Here is an 18,752-nt window from a genome sequence, read left to right on the forward strand (position 1 = left end):
ACGACAGGCTCTGACTTGGGGGTCTGTGACTCACACTGGTGCCACACTGACCTTCCTCATCTCCTCCCTCATCTCCTTCATTTCCTCTTTGAGGTCCTTAACCACAGCAGAGACATGAGCTTTCAGCGGGCCATTGACCATACAGTCATATTTCCTGAGCTTGTTGGCAACAGAGCCCACTGTTTCTCGGTTATTGTCAGCATCAATCGTTGCAATGAAGGTGGTGAATTGCAGTGGCCCTAGCTTTGCCAGGTTCCACATCATCTGTCCTGTACACCTGACTTATCGGGGTCATTATCATGCTGTCCATCCCTCCCAAAAAGTACCTCTAATACTGCCACCTCTCTTAGCTGCTGGATCCCTTCCTCAAGTGTCTTCCACTGCATTCTATGATGGTACTCCTGCATTCTGTCTTTGTGAACGAACCTTTCTCTCACACTCATTAAAAGCCACTCCCAGAGAGAAAGGTGCCCTGGCTCCCTCACAAATATCTGGTCCACACCTGGGTCCTGGGTCAACGATCCCAGATATCTTGCCTCACCACTATCTAGTTGCACACCTGTGCCCATAAGATCCCAAACCCAAAGCAGCCAGGTTGTATAAGGCTCATGCCCTCTCTGCACAATGTCTTTTCGCATACTACGAAGACTGTCGTACGACAGGGACTCAGTGATGATTTCTGGCTCTGGCTCTCCTGCTGGTTGAGAGGGCCCTGGTTCCCCATCATCATTAACTGGTCGTACTGATTTGGTCTTATACTTCCTCCTTTGCACAGGGGCGACTGCTGCTGGCTGTGGTTGTCCTTGTGTTCAGCTGAAACCTGGAAGGTTGTAACATCTGTGGGTTCCACTGCTGCACCATCGGACTCACCCTCTTTGGGGCAGGGAGAGGGTTTTTCACTAGCTGAGGAGGTGTATTCCCTTAGCACTTGGCATATCCCCTGGTGCACCTGGCCCATCTCCTGGCACATCTCCTGCATCCCTTTCACCAGTACCCCCACCCAGTTCGGGTAGTCCATTTCTGAGGTGGGCTGTTGGGCGGTATCAGGCTGTGGGGCAGGGTCAGGCTGTGGGGCAGGATCAGGCTCTGGGGTAGGATCTCTAGTCTCTGGGGCCGTGTCAGGTTCTGGGGCAGGATCAGGCTCTGGGGTAGGATCTCTAGTCTCTGGGGCCGGTGTCTGGGTAGTTATCCAAGCCAATCTCAACTTATCCCTGAGTGCTAAATAGAGTAGGCCTACCAGCAGCAGGTGGTTAGTACTCAGAGGGAATCTAAACCCTTCAAAAATTGATGGGGTGGGTCCAAAGAACTGGTTGAGGGGTTGGGAGAAAACTTCCCCTGGTGTCATTTCCTCACAGAAGGTACCATTGTTAACATAACCCCAAAAACATGCGCTCAGTGTGTGATAGCCGTTTATCCACGTGCCCACATTCCAGAGGAAGTTAAAAACCCATAAATTCCTCACCTTCTCGACCCTTAGCGCAAACTGGATAACAGCAATGGTAGCCTTAGTCAGAGGACCCATGTTTAGGTAAGGAGCTGCAAAGGGGAAGAATATAGACATGACCACGTGCCACCCGAACCAGGGTAAACTAGACCACATAGTGCTGCCTAACAAGGTTCTAACATCCAGCAAACAAAATTAAGTTATTCAGGAACTGTTATTCCTTTTTCGCCTCTCTCTCTTAATGCCCTCATGTCCCATGGTTGGGTGCCAAGATCTGTCTTGGTTTGAAAGACAGGTGTCTGCTAAGGAAGGCAGAAGCCTCCCTTGGAATGGCAGATGCAACCCCCTTCCCCCCAAGTTATTATAATTTTGAAATCAAGGGGCAGGCAGGGCGAGCAGGGCTACAATGCAGAGAAGGCTAGAAGCAACGGCGGGGCAGGGTGGCCACAGCCCAGCTTCCAGCGGAGCAGGGAAGGCGGGCTTTGGGATCCCAGGGCTTCTCCAGCAGAAAGACAAACAGCCAAAGAAAGGCAGCTTCCTTATCTCTGGACGCCAAGACCGACTGCCCCCACACACTCATGTGAAAACAAAAGAATAGCCAGATGCACCCCACCCTATAGCTAGCTCTTTCGTTTTTCTTAAGTACTCAGCCATTTGCTCCCCTGGCAACCTGTATGGGGGAAATTCCTTTAACAGAAGAAAAAACCAGGAGACCTCCCAAAACCCCAACAAAAAGATTACTTCCCACTCCAGGAACCACACTTGAGTCCGAATAGAACAGCCGAATTAGAGAAATTAAAAAGTTATCAAGAATGGATAGCAAAAGGGCTGGAAAGGGCCATTCCCAAAACCCTAAATTGGTCAGCTTTGTATGCAGTGAAACTGGGTCCTTCCGAGTCACCATCCGAATTCCTAGGTCGTCTGAGGGACGCAATGCGCTGCAATACATTGCTGGATCCTGAGACTGAGGTAGGGGTACAACAGCTGGTATCTTTGTTTCTAGGGCAATCCACAGGAGATATCAGACGTAAATTGCAAAATCTTCAGGGGCCAGAGGGGAGGAACCTGGAAACTCTATTAGATATAGCTTGGAGGGTATTCAGTAACAGAGAAGAAAGTTACAAGCAAGGGATGAAATTAGTAGCAGTAGTAAGGGAAGGAAATAGGGAAAAACCTAGACAGGGACCCCCCAGACAAGGACCTCCCAGACAGGGCCTACCCCAGCTAGGTAAAGACCAATGCGCGATTTGCAGGAGACTCGGTCATTGGAAGAATCAGTGCCCAGAAAGAAGACAAGAAGACTGCACACACCGAAGTTAAAACTTTTAATCGGTCCGACAGACTGCCAGAACAGAGGAGACCAAGAAAGAGGGAGGGTGGTTGCACACATGAAAGAAGATTGAAGAGGACCAGGGGATTCTACCCTAGCAGATCCACTGGTTATAATGAAGCCAGGGGAAAAGGAAAAAGAAATAGAATTTTTGGTTGGTATGGGGGCAGCATATTCAGTTTTAAATAAAGCTTTAATGCCTGTGGGGGATGACTACATTGTGGTACAAGGAGCAACTGGTCAATCTGAAAAAGCATATTTTTGCAAGCCATTGAAATATAAATTTGGGAAACAATGGGCTATTCACAAGTTTTTATATTTACCCAATTCCCCAAAAGCACTTTTAGGAAGAGATCTTTTGGAACAATTACAAGCAACCATTACATTTAGGAATGGGGAAATTATTCTGGAGGTAAATGATCAACAGTATGTGGAAATACTGAGCCTAATATTAACAACTAAAGGCTTTGCAGAGGAAATTAGAGAAGAGATAACGATTCAAGTGTTCCCAGGAGTCTTGGCTACAGATGTGCCCAGAAGGGCCAAGAATGCTACCCCAATGCAGATCAGACTCAAAGAAGGAAAACAACCAGTTAGGATTAAACAATACCCCCTCAAAAGAGAAGAAAGAGAAGGGATTAGCCCAGTGATTGAAAACTTTTTACAGTTAGGAGTGTTAAAAGAGTGCCAGTCTGATTTTAACACTCCTATCTTGCCTGTCCGAAAACCTGATGGGTCATATCGGGTGGTACAGGATTTACGAGCTGTTAACAAGATAACTGAAGATCTCTATCCTGTGGTAGTGAATCCTTACGCTCTGTTAACATGCTTAACACCAGAGCTAACTTGGTTTACCCTTTTTAGATTTAAAGGATGCCTTCTTTTGCCTCCCTCTCCATCAAGCCAGCCAGAAAATTTTTACATTTGAATGGGAAAGCCCTAAGAGTGGGTGCAAAACTCAGCTCACATGGACGGTGTTGCCTCAAGGATTTAAGAACAGACCCACCCTGTTTGGAGAACAACTTGCGAAAGACCTAGAGTCCTGGGAAGCCCCACCAGAAGAAGGAAAGCTATTGCAGTACGTGGATGACCTTTTAATAGCTACCATAACAGAGGAAGCTTGCGTAGCCTGGATGGTAAGCCTCTTAAACTTTCTGGGGTTCCAAGTGATGCCTTAAGAGGCCTCCCAGAAACAGAGACTAGACAAGAGTAAGGGAATAAAAGTAGGTATTTATTTGAAAGGCCTTCAAAGGTATACCCTGGTGGCTCTGAAGCTATTCTCAAAATGGACCCCAAGATGGACCCCAGGTCACGAGTTCTTCACTCTTTTATAGGTTTGGTTCATTTGCATAACAGGGTTAATTCTCCAATTAAAGCTTCAGTTTTCCCCTCAGCTTGCCCCCCCCCTTAGCGGCTCTTTGGTTTATACTTTTGGCCTAGGACAGTCTTGGTGTCCTTGGAAAGCAGGGCCAGAGAAGCTTTGTTATGTCTACCTAGCATGACAGAGCAGAAATTAACAGGCTACAAGAAACTTCAGTCACACACCAAGCAGCACAGAATTTAAAAATATAAAAGTTAAAACCTAAGGCATCAAAAAGGTACAGAGTATCTAAGAAAAAGGCTCAGGTGGTGAAACAAGAAGTGATCTACCTGGGCTATGAAGTTAGCGCCAGACAACAAACTTTGGGGCAAGATCGCTAAGAAGCGATATTTCAAACCACTAAACCCCAAACAGTGAAAGAGTTACGGACTTTTCTGGGGATGACAGGATTGTAGATACAAAAATGGTGCTAGTGAGGATTTTCTTGCTATTTTCTAAGTCCGTGAAAGACTTTTTTTCTGTCACAGAAGAGGTAGCAGAGTATGTAAACAACCAAGCCACCTGGAACCTTGAAAAGTCTTATTTATGGTATAGTAGAAAAATATTTTGACAATGGATGTTTTAGGATTTTAGCCAATCACCCCCAAGGGGTGGCTGGTCCTTTGTCCAATTAGACTATGAAGAAAAAAGTCTATAAAAGATTTTGTAAAATAATTAAATAAATCAATCTTGCTGAAAAATTCCTGCCTGCTGGATCTTCTCTCCTCCTCCTCCCTATGGCTGCAGGACACGGTGATATACCCTAGGGCCTAGGCCTGCAGTAATACAGGATGGTGTAGACTATGGAGCTACAATTACGGGCTGCTCGTGAGTCTTTTCTGCATATCGCCCATCACCCCACAGGCACAGCAGGGCACTGAAACCCCCACACAAGCCTCTCACCCTGGCCTACATCATGGGTGGGCAGTGAAGGTCTGCCTACAAACTGCAGGCTCCGCAGGCCTCCATGGCTGCCTCTCCCACTAAATGGAGCATCATGATATGCAGAAAAGACTCCACTACTGAAATAAGCAGTCAAGTAGGTATGTTTATTCCAGTGCTGGGACGCATGGGGGATATTTCCTCCAAATTCATGTGTGCCCACAGCTGCATTCAGCTTGGTATATATTTGGTTACAAGCTCCATATTCAATACGTTTCCCAATACGCCTATAGATATTCATTACCTAGCCCCGCCTAGCCTCACCTCGTATTATAATGAGCCCAAAAGTCATTTACATCTGCATTGTGCTTGTGCAGTGTCGTCTGGTGGTCGTGGGCAGGGATCTCCGGGATGAAGTAAGAGTCTTCCTCAGATGAAGTAGAGTCTTCTTCATTCTGAACTTTTCACCATGCTTCCCTGCACATGCTCTTTATGTCCCTGGCCCAAGTACAAACTTCAAGGCTGGTTTAAGTTAGTTTTAGGTTTGAAAACAGGATCTTTGGTCAAGATTCCTTCCCCTTATCAATAGTCATATGTCATACATGAAATCCCTATTTGTGCTTGGTCTTTGCATATTAAGTGCTTTAATTAATTTTGAGTTAAATATTTTTAAATTGAATGTTAAAATTAACCCATCAGCCCAGGTACACAAATCAAGTTTTATTATTATGGTTTTCACTTGTTCAAAGCAGTTCATTTGCACCCTTCCCAGTAAAAAAATCCCCAGTTAAAAGTTCCCCAGTTAAAATCCCTTTTCAAACATTAATCACTTGTACACCATAAGAGTTATCCTTCCTGTGTTTACTGTATACTTTTACAAGTGTTTTAAGATGTGTTGGATGTATTTTTTTATGTTTTGTACTTTGGTTCCAAGGCAGATTTCAAAACCCCAGTTCCAACAAACAGCCCAGCCCCCATAGCCATTGCCCTGTAGGCAAGTACCATAGCAACCTGAATTTTAATGACCCTTATCTCAGCTAATACCACCCCTCTGACAAGGATGAGCCATTGGTGGACAGAGATAATCTGTCAAAGGGAAAACACCAATCACCTTAAACCAAAGGGGCGGACTGTGGGCGGACTGTGGGCGGACTGTGGGCGGAACAAAGGCCATAAAACAGGGAGCACAGGAAAGACACGCCCCTTTTGTCTCCAGCCTGCTGAGGAATTCAGTGCTGGAAAAACCTACTCCTTTTAAGGAGCCTTTAGAAATATATATATTTTTTTTTGACCAGCCTAGCACTACAAGCCCTTTTTTTCTCTACCTGAGGTCCAGTGCTGTCTAAGCCTGAAGATCTCTAATCCCTGCACTCCTGGGGCATACCTCCTGAGCCACTAGGATCCCAAATTTTTATATTTTGCTAATTTTTGCAATTTTTCAATTTTTCTGTTTTAATAAATTGTTTTAATTTCTACTAAGAGTTGTCTCATTCCTCACAACTCTTATCTTCTCATTCTGCTTTGGTAGGCACAATAAGTGTTGAGCAATCTATATGCATTGTTTTTAACAAAGAGCTTCTTAGCAAATCATGTAACCTCTGTTCTTCCCCCCTCCCCGATTCATCAAATTACTCCCTTCAATTCAGCAGTAAACCGATCTATTTCTGAGGAGGAAACACCCACTTTTCTTTCTCCAGACAGGGCAGGTTTTGCATCCCGCTGCAAGGGATGGGTTTATTGCCCAGAGCTGCTGAGCAGATCCGCACATGATCAGCCGTGAGGGATTTCCTCCTGCAGCCCTGCGGGGTTTTGCTACTTTCCATAGAAGCGCTCCTCTCCGAGTACCGTGCGCCCCCACTGTCCCCTCACCCCTGTGACATCCCTCCCCGCCGGTGCACGCTCCGCTGTAGCTCTGCCTTGCCCTTTGTTTTATTCTAGAGAATGGAAAAGAAGACACGGGCTGGGGAAAAAGAACCCCTCCTACCTGATCCCCACACACCACAGCTAATCAAAACCTACCTCCTTCCCGCTGCGTTCTGCCAGCCCGCAGGCGCTATAGTGGAGGGCAGTGCAAGAGTCCTCGCCCGCCCCCCCGTAGAGGACAGCTATCGCATCGCCACCGTCCGCCAGAACCGCCCCACTCTCAGCATAGATTGAGCGACGGCGTAGTCCCACCTCCCACCCTGCTCCGAGTGGCTGGCGGCGCTCAGGCGTGTTTCTCATTGGGTCTGGCGGTGGCCGGGATGTACTTGGTAGGTTCCTCTGTTCCGGAGCGTAGGGTTGGTGGTAGAGGTTCGTCGCTGTGGGGATTGGTCTGTCGTGGAGGAGCTGGACGGAGTGCGGGAGGCGGCGGGTGCTTCTATGTGAGGGTGGCTTAGGTGGGAGAGAACCGGTGGCGTCCTGGGAAAGTAGCCCGCACCATTGGGTCCTTCCCCACCTTTTGTGGGCGGAGGAGGCGGCGATGCCACTGCTGCCGCCTCTCCGGGCAGGCGGTGGAGGCCGTCCTGTCGCAGCGGTCGTGTGAGGAGCGGCTCTGAGGGAACTGGAAAGGGGTTTTTGGGGACTCTAGGGTGGTTTGGGAGGCGGGTGGTTGTTGGACTAGAGGTAGAAAAGAGAGGGACGATCTGAAGCGAGGCACGGGGTAATCCGGGGTGGCGGGGGGGGGGGGTAGGCGACTTTGGGGTGGGAGGCAAATATAGCGTAGTCTTGAAGGAGGAGGTTTGGAGGCGGGGGGCTTTGGGCAGGCTGACGGTGTTTATGATGGAAGGGCAAGTTCGGGGTTTCGGCGGTGTCTGATACTAAATCACGCGACTATGGCAAGGACGTGTTTTGTTTTTCCGATCAGGCTCTGAAATTGCTCCCTCGCCAGTAGGGTGGAGGTAGCAAGGGGACGCGTGTGTTTGTGAGCATGGGTCTCCGAAGAGGACCTGAGGGGGTGGGGCTCATGGTTCTTTACTTAGGCCGTACTTAAAAGCAGAAATTGATACAAGTGTACGGTTTGTTATGTTGTGAGGGGAAAGTGTTTTCCTGCAAATGGTATAGATAGTGCACTGCTAGGATCTGGCCTCCTGCTCAATATCTTCCTTTAAGAGATACTGTGCAGTCCAGGGAAGTTCCATGAACGGCAGCTGGATGTTGGTGCACCACAGCCAGTGGTTTAAGTATAGCTGTAGAAAAATGTAATTGTACATGCTTATTTGAGAAGTAAAAGGTAAAAACATCCAGATTTTTTTTCTTTTGCAGTTATCAAGTGCAGCCTGTGCTTTGTCAGGACCTCGTTCAGCGTGTCCATGTTTTCCCATCTGTCTGATCTGAGAAAAAGTTGGGGCTGTGTGTTTCCAATAAGGTTTTGTTTGTGACCCTGAAAAGGACAGGTGTGTATCCTTCAAGAAATAGAGGTACAGACTAAATGGATCTAAAGACAGCAGTGTTCAACGCAGCTCGTGATGGCAAGCTGCGTCTCCTTTCCAAGTTACTGGCAAGCAAAACTAGAGAAGAGGTGGCCTTACTAATGTCAGAAAAAACCAACGGTGCCACACCACTTTTGATGGCAGCCCGTTATGGGCACGTTGACATGGTGGAATACTTGTTGGATTATTGCTCTGCTTCTATAGAGATTGGTGGTTCAGTTAATTTTGATGGTGAGATCATTGAGGGAGCTCCACCATTATGGGCAGCATCAGCTGCTGGACACTTGAAGGTGGTTCAGTGTCTGTTGGATCATGGTGCATCTGTCAACAACACAACTGTAACAAATTCAACTCCACTTAGAGCAGCCTGTTTTGATGGTCACTTGGAAATAGTAAAATACCTTGTGGAGCACAAAGCAGACTTGGAAGTATCAAACCGTCATGGGCATACATGCTTGATGATCTCATGTTACAAAGGCCACAAAGAAATTGCTCAGTATTTACTTGAAAAAGGAGCTGATGTTAACAGAAAAAGTGTTAAAGGTAAGTTTGTTTTATTTTTCCTTGTAGTAAATAGGAGTGAAGTTACTCATATTCTTGAGGAGAATGACATCCAGAAATATTCCTCTAGTCTCACAATGTGAATGTATTTTCCAGTAAGAGATGAAGTGTATTTAGCTATGCTTTTACAATTTTTTTCAGCATACTCATTTAATAGTGGCTATAAAATGTAATTCTAAATTGATACACTTTAACCTAAAGACTTTGCATTTATGCAGATGCAAAGAGTTAATTGACTTTTGCTGAGAACTCCTATTTGTAGCAGGTTTGTATAGTAATAAATATGTGAGCATATATTGTGTAAATTTTAGGATGTTTTTCATACTGTTTAACAAGCCAAATATGCTGTATTTAAAATACACCTGTGCCACTAAGATTAGAATAGGGAAAGATGCATAAAGGAGAATAATTCTTTTCTACATTGGAAACGAATAATCACTTTCCTCTTTACTCCTCCTCTACCTCAAACTCCTGAATTCTTTTGGACCTTTTTTTCAATGTTAGTAGACAAAAATGTATTTTAGAATTGAGATGAAGCTTCATGTGACTGATTGCAACAGAAAGACTTCCAGAGGTGCACAGATCACAAAGAACATCTGTTTGCCTTGGTATACAATTATCCTGACACACTGTTCAAAGTGAAGACTTACGTCCTTTTTGCTGTGATCATATTTATGTGGACCTCTAATTCTAATTGCTGGCTTTTGTTACATCTCAAACTTATATGTGAATATGATATTGGCCTAAAAAGCATGTTGATTATTGCAGGTTATGGTTAACTTTTTTAGCTCATTCAGCCAGGATTGTGTCTCAGCAGCTTCTTTTTTTAAAAATATGTTTATTAATAATTTATCTCCTAATAAATCTTTCTGTAGCATAATATTTCAGTTGGCCTTTTCTGGATAATTACAATTTTAACAGTATCATATACTTCAAGTATATTTTGACAAAAAAACCTGTAGTGCCTAGCTTACTGCACAATATTGTTAAATACCAAATATGAGAGTAATCTCTTTGAAAAAGCTGTTCAGTTAAATATGCCTTTTTCCTGCAAGTCATGGAGTTAGGTGGGTTTCATATAAAGAAAGCTAAACAAAAAATGTGTCATAGACGTGGGCAGAGCAAAATAAATCTTCCTTTGGAAGGATTTAAGGTTGCCGAGGAATCACAGACTTGTGGTGGGATAAAAATGTCATGTTTCTAGACTGGGCTCTTGGAATAACAAGCTAAATATAAATATATAATGCTGTTATGAGAGATTACTACAGGTTCTCTTCCAGGTATTTTTGAAACCAGGTGTGGCAGAGTAGTAGACAGAAGACTCTCGGTCAGGAACAAGAAGTATGACATTGATTATGTGGCTGATAATGATTAGATTTATTGCTAATACAGTATCTAAATACTGCCAATGCAGTATAAGCAGGTGTAAAGGGTTAAAATATCAACAGGTTCGGCTAGAAACATACAGTTTTACAGTCTTTGGCCTTGCAGAATGCACAATTACAAAGTAAGAAAGCATCTATGGAGCTACTTTAGGATTTTATATACATATGTGGCCAGATCTTAGTGCTTTTACTCACCCATCCAAAAGTGAGTGTTCCCTATCTTTTGGACTGGATGTGCCTTGCAGGTGTCCCTGCCGGGGAGGGGGGAGGGATCCACCCGGAAGCTGCCTGCAATCGCAGGAGACCAGTTGGTCCGTTCTCCAGCAGCATTTTATACCCTTTTGCAGGTTGATGTGTACCAAAGTCAATCGCAATCATCATAGCTCCCCCATCTCTGGAATGCATTAATTTTGCGAGCTTTCAGACAGTTCCTCCTGCAATTCCCACAGGGTGTTCTTATCTTAGGACATATCGCATTGCCCATCAGAGACGGTAGGGGGAGAGTGTCGGGGTTCAGAGAACTCCCAAGAAGACCCGACTATCTTTCGTCGTCACAGCAGGGAAAGTGAGAGGGCAAAATTACTCGAACTATCCCTTAGGCTTTTCCAGTAGATTTTCTTATTGTAAGATAAGACTATTCACATTTAAAAACCAGGGACAATTCTAGAGCTGAGAGAAATGTGAAAACATGTTTTCAAGTGTTGACACTTCCAAGGAAAACTTCAAATACTTGGCGATTACAAGATAGGTAAGTCACAGAGGTCTAGAAGCCAGGATGACAAGTGAGACTGGGATAAAAGAGTAGTTTAAAAGCATGCAATTAAGTCCTGCTTCTACAATACAGTCATAATCCATCTGTGGTTTGGACTGCTAACATTCAGAATGCAGATGTTTTGGAAGTAAAGCTGTGGAAGTGCAAAAGTATAGTGATTCAAAGAAAATCACTTAACAGCATAACCTGTTAAGAAAGCATTCCTCTATTCAGTACCGGGAACGTGCTGGGGGTGTCCCTTTCCATAAGCACGCTCGCTGGGGCATTGTTACCTTGGGTTTATATACATTTTAATATTCAAAGAATTCCCCAAGCTGCACCCAAAGTCTGTCCCCCTTGGTATGTAACAGGCACGTAATTCAAAATTTCTTGGATTTTTGGTCCTTTATGTTTTCATGGAGCAAAATTGTCATCTACTGTCTGTTGTTCGGAACTGCATTCTTTATTTTGGGGGTTTTGGGGTGTTTTATAGGATTCCAGCGTTTTCCTCATCATGTCCTCTGCTTGAACTTCCATGCTTGCGCATGCCCTGTCCATCTGTGCTGACTTGTCCACCTTTTATCTTGGAAACGTGAGACCCATGCAATTAGCCTCAGCAAGGCAAAACTTATATGAGTCTTTCATCTTGACAGGTTTCTACTTATTTAGTGTTCTGAAGGTCTTAGGTCACTGTAATCAAGCCGCAGCTGGGGAGGTTTGCTCATCTTCTCAGTCCCTTGTTATTAACGTTCTACTATGAGCTAATAGTCTAAATAGCAATTAAAACAAAGCTACGAATGGTGGTTATATGGTAAAACTAAACTATAGATTGAAAGTTACAAAGTTTAAGCAAAGTCAAGCAAGTAAAGCTAAATTATAAAATGAAAGTTACAATGTTTAGGCAAACTACAAAAACGAGTAAAAACAAACTACCAAACTAGGCAAAAATACAAAATTCTTTTTTAACTCCATTTAAGAGCTAGGATATGATTTCTGAGCGCATCAGGTAGGATACTACACTGAGGTAAAGTATAGGTTTAGCACCATCTAACAGGAGATGATGGTGAAGGAGGAGGTAACAAGATGTTTGGGGTTAGACAAGTGCTACTCTGCAACAGATGGTCAATAGTTTTGAATTTAAAATATGAACATTTAGTTGTCTTTCTTCTTGCCCCTGTTTTACTGATCTGACTTTTACAGTTTCCTCAAACTTTTATGAAGAATATATGGGCCACAGAAATGGAAACAAAGGATTTTCTTAGTACTTTGTCACCTAAACAGTGCAGGGGGTGTGGGGGTGTGTGGTGGTGGTGATGATAAACAGGATAAGAAAACTCTCCTGTTTTTCTTTCAGAATTGTGGAAAATAGCAAAGATACCTGTAGAATTCAAGACATTTTTAGAAAAGCAGAAAGTAGTTAAAGCAATGCTTCCAATGTGAGTTAATTCGGCATTGTTGTCCTAATTCAGAGGCTTTTCCAGTACATTACTCTTAGTTTGAGAAGCTGCAGGTTACAACTATCTGGGCTTGATAGGTTTCACTGATATGAAACAGAGGTTTTGAACAGCAAATTAGTTTGTGTGGGGTTATTTTTTGTTTGATTGGGTTTTTTGTTTGTTTTCCTCTTAAAATAAGGAACAGTATGGACAGTACTGTGTATGGTGGTTTGACCGTGGCTGGATGTCAGGCACCCACCAAAACCGCTCTATCACTCCCCTCCTCAGCTGGACAGGGGAGAGGAAATATAACAATGGTTCATGAGTTGAGATAAGGATGAGTAAAGATCACTCACGGATTCCCATCATGGGCAAAACAGGCTATTCTCTGGGATTTTCTCTTTTGCTGTGGTATTGTCCGGGGTACAGAATAAAGGAGGGGTGGAGTTTCTAGCACTGTTTAATTCCATACCACCTACATCATGGCGGGGGTGTGGTTTCAGAAGAAAACGGCGAGCCGCCGGAAGTTTGTGCAGGTTTACCTCGGATGGGGAAAAGGGTAGACTGGTCCCTTAAACACACGGCAAGTGGTAACTGTTGCTGAAGCTGCAGAAAGGGGTAACCGTTGCCGAAGCCACAGCATGACGCAACTGCTGCTACCGCTGCAGCCGCCGAGAGCCCCACCGCAAGACACAGCGCCCATCAGGGCTGCCGCCAGGACTACCGCCGCCCCGGGGGGAGGGAGCCCCCTGCATCGGGACTGCTGCTGCAACCGAGAGAGCCACTGTTTTGGCAGCATAGCTCCTGTTAGGACTAACTACCTTTCCAGGTACCGCGTAGTCCACTGCGGGGGGGGGGGGCAGGCGCCATTTTTGTCTTTTGTTTTCGGCCGTGAAGCCTTGGTCAGTGAATGTCTTTTAGTATGTTAATCATCCTCTTTTTGTGTACTTGTGTATTAATCTTGTTGTTGTTACTGTTCATTTTTCTTATTTAATTGCTGCTTTTTTTTTCAAGTAAATGGTTCTTAACTTGGAATCTCTGCTTTTAGTCTCCCTTTCACCCGCGGGTGGGGGGGGGGGGGGGGCGAAGAGAGCAGTTTAAGTGGGGGTTAATTTATTCAGCTGTGTTTTTAAACAAGCACAGGTATGTAAATCAAAACTCAAACCATCAAGTTTAGAATCCTGATAAACAGCCTTTGTGACAGGCTTTTAATATAGCTGCTGCAGTGATTCAGTATAATTGGAACCCATACCTAGGAACCAGAGGAATGCATATTGTGAAAAACGAGGTTCACTCTCCTGTGAGAATTTAAAGGGTTTAATATAAAGACAATAAGAGACACATAAAATAAAGCAAAGGGGTAACGGCCAGGTGCCTTGGCGCTCTGGCAAGAGCACCCCTGATGCTAGAGGTGAGTCCTTTTTATACCATTTTTACTGTCTGTTCTTCATTCATATTAAAACTTTTCCTGGAGCTGTTCTGCATGGCCACTCCTTGGTTCTGCCTTTTTAGAGCATGCGTAGTCTTCTGCCTTGTGGTTTTATTTCTCTTGATTCTTGGGGTTGGGCCTGCTAGGTAAGAGTCGATGGTAGGGTGGATCTCTTAATTCTCCAGACAGTCAGGGCTGATTGCAGCTTTGGGCCTCTTCGTCTCTCTGGGCAGAGCGGTGATAACAGCTCTCGAACTCTCCTGGCCGCCCCCCCTTCTCCGGGCAGAGTAGCCTTTAGGCCCTTTTGTTCCCTGGACAAAGTGTTGATTAGCAGCTCCTTGGGCCTCATCCTCTGTTTGCTTGGAGGTTATCTTACTTGCTCACACTTGCTAACATTCTTGCTAAAAAGAGAGAAAACTACATCCACACAGCAAAAAAGCATTTCTAACATTATATAATATATACCTTTATACTTTGCGAGAAGCCAATATAATATATGTTTATAACAATCCCCCCTTTTTCTATTTTATAAATCATTTGGCTTGAGCAATAATTCTTTTTTCTTGGCTTCTAATGCCCGTTCGTTCTTTTCACAGATCAATTTGGCTTCTTCGAGAGGGTCTTTTATATCACTTTGTCTTTTTAATACAATAATTTTTTGTGCTGTTCCAGACATAGCCAACTTTGGGTCAGTAGGCATTGCCACAACTTGCATGCCTTGAACTACGCTGGTGATTAGACGAATAAAGCAAGGGATCAAGCAAGGGAGAAATATTAGACCAGCTGTAGCACATAAGAGGAAGAAACCTAGCTTCTTCCACCATTCTTTCCTCAACATGCCATCCCACCAGTTAGCAGACATCATTGATTCCCATTTTTGGACCGGTATATAGGCTATTTTTCTGATATTGTTGGCGATATCTAGAACGGCATCCCCATTGTCATCAATTTTTAAACAACAGTCCGATGTATTGAACTTCCCGCACACACCCCCTTCTTCAGCCAGTAAATAGTCTAAAGCCAGCCTATTTTGATATATTGCAGCTCTGGTTTGGAGTTGCTGGCTGACATTTAATTCCATAGCCCCAGCTGTTTCATTGGTTATGATTTCTACAAGAGCTTGGAGTCTGATGATACGATTCAGCATGTAAATTGGGGTTCGATATCCCCAACTTCCATCTTGTGCCCAGGTAGCTGGCCCATATGTTTCTAATATTCGTTCAGGGGGCCATTCCTCATCTTTCCATTTTTTGAATCCTCCAATTAAATCTCTTTTATTTCTTTTGAAGTCTTCATAGACAGGTATTCCTAATTGATCTCCCTCTGGTTCTGGTAAAAGGAAAAACCCTGGTTGAATGATTCCTAGTGTACAACTCCCTTTCCAATGTGAAGGGAGTCTTGGGTATGCCCTTTTCCCACATATCCAAAAGAAGCCATCTGGTGCTTTCCAATAATCACCTTCTTGTTGATTTATATTCTCCCAAAATTTGGATATTTCTGTGATTCCAAAATAAGGATTTTTCCTTGTGTCATTACACTGAAAGAGTCCAACTTCATTATCATATACACAGTCTTTTCCTTTTTTCCGAGCCCAATACCAAGTTGGTTTTTCTGGGACCCACCACGTTGAAGTTTTGTTACTCACTTTATACCTTTTACAGGGAGTGTTTCCTACTTCATTAAGAAAGTTTTTCCCAGTTCGCCAGAGGCATTCTTCTCCTATCACTGTTAAAATCCACCCCTCAGGTCGGTTCCCCCCTCTTATATTTGTCCGGTTCCATTTAAGGAGTTCTACCGGGCCTATGCTGCTACCTTTCCATGGCCATTCTTCTGTCATTAAAGCTCCTCCACAGACCCAACAGTTGGTTAAGTTCTTTACCTATCCTCTCCCCCAATTCCACAAACAGGTGTTTTCCTAACCTTGGGTTTTTCCTCTTTTAACTGTTGTTTGAGCTTTGCATACAGGTCCTGGCGTGAGGTGAATATAGGGTGAGGTTGCTGTGCTGGCTTTGTATCTTTACTTACCACTTGTTCTTTTACCAAATCTTGGACTGTTCCCCTGGTGGCAGCTGTGAAGCAAATCCATTTTTCTCCTTTTGGACAATTACTTCCTAGTCTGTTTCCATTTGTTCCTAAATTTTCTGTAATCCAATATTTTTCTCCTTTATGCATGCAAATACCTAATTTGGATGAGTCGTAACAGTGACTGTTGATATGGGTATGAGTAATAAGAAAGAAGCCCCGGTGTCTTTGCATGTAGGGTTTTCGATAGCATTTGTAACATGGTCTTGCCAGTGTCTCGAAAGGGACCAGGATAAGTGACAAAAGAAGGAATAACAGAGGTCCGGCATGGCTTATACTCCCACCTCCCTTGCCTATGAGGTTGCAACCCATAGCAGGTGTATTGGATCTTCTTGGTGGCGAGTACAGTGGCCAACCTGGTCTTGCCCTCTATTTCCTTGCCACTTCCTTTGTAGCTTTTAGGCAAATTTCTTTTGGCACCTTTTTAACTGTAGTATCTTATTGTATCTTAGGTGTTTCCCATTCAACAGGCACTAGTAATTCCCATCTGCAGAGCAAAGTTATTGCTTTTGTTGCTTATGATTTTGTCTGGATAGGGGGTCAATTTTGTGCTTGACACATTTTACAACTAGGGTGTCGATGGTGTGGAATGCCAATTTCCCTCCAGATTAATTACTTATATTTGACCTGGCTGGCATGCCCCGTGTTAGAATGATTCAAACAGGGTATATGATGTGGCACTGATGGAAGTTGTGATTCTCCCCCTTCTTAATACAAATCACAGGCTAGAATCAGAACATGAGAGTTCCCTGTTTGATACAGTCCCAACCCTTCCTGTTTGAAGTGAGAATATTCTTCTCCACGATGTCCCAGAATTTGTCCAGGGGCCACTGATATAAATTTGGCTTTTACTTCTCAGTTAGGTGTAATCCTTTGCATATCCTCTTGGATTATTTAGATTGTTCTAGTTCATTGCCACCTGGCCTCCATTTAAGAATCAATTTGGTATCACCTGGTTTGGATATTACAGTCCACTCTTCAGGTTCTTTTACAGGTCCTTTGATTCTGCTGGCATGGATCCACCCTCGTTCCTTGGTCCGGATTGCGGCCTCAGTCGTCAGCAGTACCTGAAAAGGACCCTCCCATTGTGGAGTCAAAGATTGTTCTTTCTATGTTTTTACTAGTACCCATTTCCCTGGATGGATATTATGAATTTTGAACTCTAAAGTTGTGGTTTGAGGGATCATTCCTTTCAGCCGCAAATTTTCAAGTGTTCTGGCAATTGTGGTGACATATTTTCTGACACTTACTTCTCCTACTTCATAAGTGGCTGTTTCATGTTGAGTGGTAAGGAAGGGTAATCCGATCATCTCATAAGGAGATACTCCCAGGTCTGACCTGGGCTGTGTTTGGACTCTCAACAGAGCCAAAGGTAAGCATTTTACCCATGACATTTGAGTTTCAATCATTAATTTTGTTAAAGTTTTTTTCAACATCTGGTTCATTCTTTCTACTCGGCCTGAACTTTGTGGGTGCCAGGGGGTATGTAATTCCCATTTTATTCCCAAGGCTTGAGTTATTTGTTGTAAGACTTTGGATGTAAAATGTGTTCCTCTATCTGAGTCTATTTTATTAACCATTCCATATTTGGGAATAATTTGTTCCAGAAGGGTTTTGCATACTACGTTAGCTGTAGCTCTAGTAGCAGGAACTGCTTCTACCCAATGAGTTAGGTGGTCTACTATTACTAATAGGAACTTCCATCTCTGTACTTGAGGAAGTTCAGTGAAATCTACTTGGATACTTTGGAATGGTCGCAGAGCTAACTCACGGCCTCCTAATGTTGTTTTTCTCATTATTTTCCTATTCACTCTTTGGCAAGTTATACAGTTCTCAGTTATTTGTTTTGCTACCCCAAAGATTCTAATACACCCATAATTTCTTAGAAAATGATCACACAAAGCTTGAGTACCCCAATGAGTTTTTTGATGCATATCTTCTAATATTCTCTTAGTGAGTGGCTTATTAAGTAACTGTCTCCCATCAGGAAGTTTCCATTTTCCAGATTGATCTTGTTCGCCCCCTATCTTAAATAATTCTTTTTCTTCTTCTTTACTAAATTTGGGGATTTCCAATTCTCCCCTTTCTGGGGTTAGGATTAGCATAATTCGTTCAGTCCCATTTTCTGCTGCATCTTTGGCTTCTTGGTCTGCTAGATTATTCCTTCTTATTTCTGGGGTCATCCCTTTTTGGTGTCCTTTGATATGCACTACGGCTATTTCTTCAGGCAATTTTAATGCCTCCAACACTTCTGAAATCAGGCCTTCATGTACCAGTTCCTTCCCCTTTGAATTTAGTAAACCCCTTTCTTCCCAGATCTTTCCAAAGGTATGTATTACCCCAAAGGCATACTTTGAATCAGTATAGATGGTCCCCTTTTTGCGTGCTAAATGCTCCAGTGCTCTCTTTAGAGCGTATCATTCACAAGATTGCGCCGACCAATTTGAAGGTAGTTTTCCTTTTTCGATGGTCTGCATATTTATCCTATCGACTAAGGCATATCCTGACATTCTTTTTCCTTGCAAGCATCTGGATGAACCATCCACATATATTTTTTTCCCCTTCTAAGAGGGCTTGTTTAGCTAGATCTTCCCGAACTTTTGTTTGGTATTGAATAATTTCTAAGCAATCATTTGCCAGGTCATCTTTTGGTTCTCCATACAGGAATTGGGCCGGATTGAG

At 43.7% G+C, this 18,752-nt stretch overlaps 1 protein-coding gene across 4 annotated transcripts in view; it reads left to right on the plus strand.

The window, feature by feature from the left end:
* The first annotated feature begins 7,301 nt into the window (after positions 1-7,301).
* Positions 7,302-18,752, plus strand: part of LOC138102912 (protein fem-1 homolog C-like) — a 44,310-nt gene continuing 32,859 nt past the window's right edge. Inside the window, exons 1-2 of one of the 4 annotated variants that reach the window (XM_069000706.1) lie at positions 7,302-7,328; positions 8,260-8,969. In XM_069000706.1, the coding sequence (XP_068856807.1) occupies positions 8,426-8,969 (544 nt within the window). In that variant the 5' untranslated portion in view covers positions 7,302-7,328; positions 8,260-8,425. Of the gene's footprint in view, positions 7,395-7,757; positions 8,970-18,752 lie in introns of those variants that run through there. The other 3 variants (XM_069000703.1, XM_069000705.1, XM_069000704.1) reach the window with 3 other exon arrangements.

This window comes from Aphelocoma coerulescens (assembly GCF_041296385.1).
Source record: "Aphelocoma coerulescens isolate FSJ_1873_10779 chromosome W unlocalized genomic scaffold, UR_Acoe_1.0 ChrW_unloc_scaf_5, whole genome shotgun sequence".
NCBI lineage: Eukaryota > Metazoa > Chordata > Aves > Passeriformes > Corvidae > Aphelocoma > Aphelocoma coerulescens.